Source organism: Apteryx rowi, unplaced genomic scaffold (assembly GCF_003343035.1).
Source record: "Apteryx rowi isolate R43461 unplaced genomic scaffold, aptRow1 scaffold_1053, whole genome shotgun sequence".
In the NCBI taxonomy this organism is placed as follows: Eukaryota; Metazoa; Chordata; class Aves; order Apterygiformes; family Apterygidae; genus Apteryx; species Apteryx rowi.
In genome coordinates, this window is record NW_020447257.1 from 159,456 (window position 1) to 162,611 (window position 3,156).

At 55.4% G+C, this 3,156-nt stretch overlaps 1 protein-coding gene across 1 annotated transcript in view; it reads right to left on the reverse strand.

Moving 5' to 3' along the window:
* FEZ1 (fasciculation and elongation protein zeta 1) overlaps positions 1-3,156 on the reverse strand; it is a 13,916-nt gene that overhangs the window by 2,394 nt on the left and 8,366 nt on the right. Inside the window, exons 5-8 of the mRNA XM_026069037.1 lie at positions 3,105-3,150; positions 1,401-1,481; positions 1,124-1,199; positions 49-114 (exon numbers count right to left, since the gene is read on the reverse strand). Of these exons, the coding sequence (XP_025924822.1) occupies positions 49-114; positions 1,124-1,199; positions 1,401-1,481; positions 3,105-3,150 (269 nt within the window). The remainder of the gene's footprint in view (positions 1-48; positions 115-1,123; positions 1,200-1,400; positions 1,482-3,104; positions 3,151-3,156) is intronic.

A 3,156-nucleotide genomic window follows, 5' to 3' on the forward strand; every position in this document is an offset into this window, starting at 1 on the left:
GGGGGGGGGGAGGCCGCGCGGGCGTCCTAACGAGACGGCCCTCGTTACCTTTGAGGATGTAGTCCGTCAGCAGGGTGGGCACCTTCTCGTTCCCCTCCTTCATGGCGAAGAGGACTGGAAGGGGGCAGGGGGCCATGAGGGGGTTGCCCGCTGCACCCTCCCCCTCCGTTAATTATGCAAACGAGCCGCAAGTCAATTAGGCAGCCCCACCGCCACTGGCTTCCGCCCTTCCAAAATGCCCTTTCTCCCCTTTTCCGTACAAAACCAGGCATTTTCGCCCCCAAATTGGCCACACTGGGGGTTGCAAAACTGCAGGTGTTGCCCCAAATCAGCCCGGCTGCAGCGATGCAAACTGGGCGATTGCACCCCAAATTGTCTGCGCTTCAATGATGCAAAATGGGTTCCCCCCCCACACACCAAATTGGCTGTGCTGCCGTTTTGCAAAACGAGCAATTGCGCCCCAAACTGGCCACGCCAGGGATTGCAAAATGGGCGATTGCATCCCAAATCGGCTGTACTGCCACGATGCAAAAAAAAGGGTGTTTCTCCCCCCAATCAGCTAMGCTGCAATGGTGCAAAATGGGCAACTACACCCCAAATGGGCCATGCCGGGGGGTTGCAAAACGGGGAGCTGTGCCCCAGGTTAGCCGTGCTGCAGCAATGCAAAACAGGTGACTGCGCCCCAAACCGACTGCGTTGCAATGATGCAAAAGGGGCAATTCCACCCCAAACAGGCTGTGCCGCGACGACACGAAATGCGTTATTTCGTTCCCAATCGACCACGCTGCTGTGATGCAAAATGGGCGATTGCACCCCAAATCGGCTGTGCTGCCGTGATGCAAAACGGGTGACYTCACCCCAAACGGCCTATGCCAGGAATTGCAAAATGGGTATTTTCCCCCCCAAAATTGTGTTGCAGTGAAGCAAAAAAAGGCGATTGTGCCCAAGTCACCCATGCTGCAACGATGCAAAATGGGTGACTGCACCCCAAACTGGCCACGCTGCAAAGATGCAAAAGGGGCATTTCCCCCCCCCCAAATTGGCCACGCTGCAACCATGCAAAATGGACGACCGCATCCCAAATTGGCCGTGGCACCCCGAAGCTGCCCAAACGAGGACTCACTGTTGGTGAGCATCTGCAGGTCCTCGACGGARGGCGGCGAGCCCTTCTTCTCATAGGGGATCACCGTGTTCAGGTACTGCAAAAAAACCGACCCCAAAACCCATGCAAAAAAATAAAAATAATAATAATAAAAAAATGCATTTCTTGCACCTCCCCGAATCGGTGCAATTGCAAGCTYGTGCACTTGCAAGCTGCCGCTTTTTTTTTGGCTGATGCAGCAAAGGGTTCGTTTTAATTTGCATGTGGTTTTGGGGCAAAAAAGGGCGAAAGGGAGAACCTGCTTGTCGGCGGTGCCGGAGCCGAAGGTGTGCCGGATGCCCGTCTGCAGGATGCTGGAGATGCCCTCCATGCTGAAGCGCTGCGGGGAGCGGTAGCCTGGTCCCTRCAGGTCCCCTTCCGCATCCCCTCCCGTGTCCCCGCGTCCTTGTCCCCATCCCCATCCTGGTCCTGTGTCTCCGTCCTGGTCCCCACATCCCCGTGCCCATGTCTTCATCCCCATCTTGGTCTCCATGTTCCCATCTTTTTCCCCATAGCTTCATCCCACGTCCTTGTCCCCATCCTGGTCCCCATGTTCTTGTCCCCCTTCTGGTCTCCATATCCCCATCCCAGTCCCTGTCCCCATCCCAGTCCCCATGTCCCATCCCCATCCTGGTGCCCGTGTTCCCATGCTGGTCCCCACATCCTTGTCCCCACCCCTGTCCTCATGCCCTCGTCCCCACCCTGGTCCCATGTCCCCATCCCAGTCCCCATGTCCCATCTCCATCCTGGTGCCTGTGTCCCTATCCTGGTCCCCATGTCCTTGTCCCCACCCTGGTCCCGTGTCCCCATCCCCGTGTCCTCCTCCCCCTAACGGTCCCCATGTCCCCATCCCGGTCCCCACGACCCTGTCCCCATTCCCATGTCCTTGTCCTCCTCCTGGTCCCTGTGTCCCCATCCCAGTCCCTGACACCATCCTGGTCCCCATGTCCCCATCCCTCTCCTGGTCCCCATCCCGGTTTCCTGCCCCATCCCATCCCTGTTTCCCCATTCTGGTGCCCCCGATCCTCATCTCTGTCCCATCCTGGTTTCTGTCCCCATCCCAGTCCCTGTCCTCATGTCCCCACCTCCGTCCTGGTCCCCACATCCCTGTCCCCACRTCCCCATCCCTGCTGCCTCCCACCACGCGGGCACCCTCCCCCTGCCCACCGCCACCCGCACTGCACAACCGCTGCCTGCTCTGWACAGCTGCCACCGTATCCCTGCGATCGCTATTTCATCCGTGCAATCGCTATTTTAACTCTGCAATCGCTACTCCACCCGTGCAATTGCTGTTTTCATCTGTGCAACTGCTACTTCATCTGTGCAATCACCATTTTATCCATGCAATCGCTATTTTACCTGTGCAATCGCTATTTTTCCTGTGCAATCGCTATTTTTACTTGTGCAATCGCTATTTTTACTTGTGCAATGGCTAGTTTATCCGTGCAATGGCCAGTTTATTGATTCAGTTGCTATTTTATCCGCTTGCTACTCCTCTTTTGCATCTGCTATATTATTGATCCGATTGCTATCTGCTCTATGCAATTGCTATTTTATCTACCCAACTACTACACTACCTACGCAACCGCTACTCTAGTTGAGCAATTGCAAGTGTCTCTACCTGCTGGCTGTATTTCCCCTACGCAATCGCTATTTTATCTCTCCAGGAGCCACGTAATCAACGCAACTGCTATTTCACCTGTGCAACTGATATTTTATCTACTCGATTGCTGTTTTATTTATGCAATAGCTCATATTATCTACGCAATTGCTGTATTATGCACCCGATTGCTGCTTTATCTATCCAGTCTGCATTTTATCTGTAGAGCTGGCGTCTTATCTGTGCAATTGCGATTTTATTCCCCCCCCCCCCGGTGATTTCTCCATGCAAACCCTGATTTCTCTCCCCGATTGCTACTTTTTCTACGCAACGGCTATTTTCCCCCCCGTGCTGGGGCCGTACCTTGCGGGGCATGTGGGGGCCGCGCTCGGGGCGCCCGCCCTGGAGGCTGAGC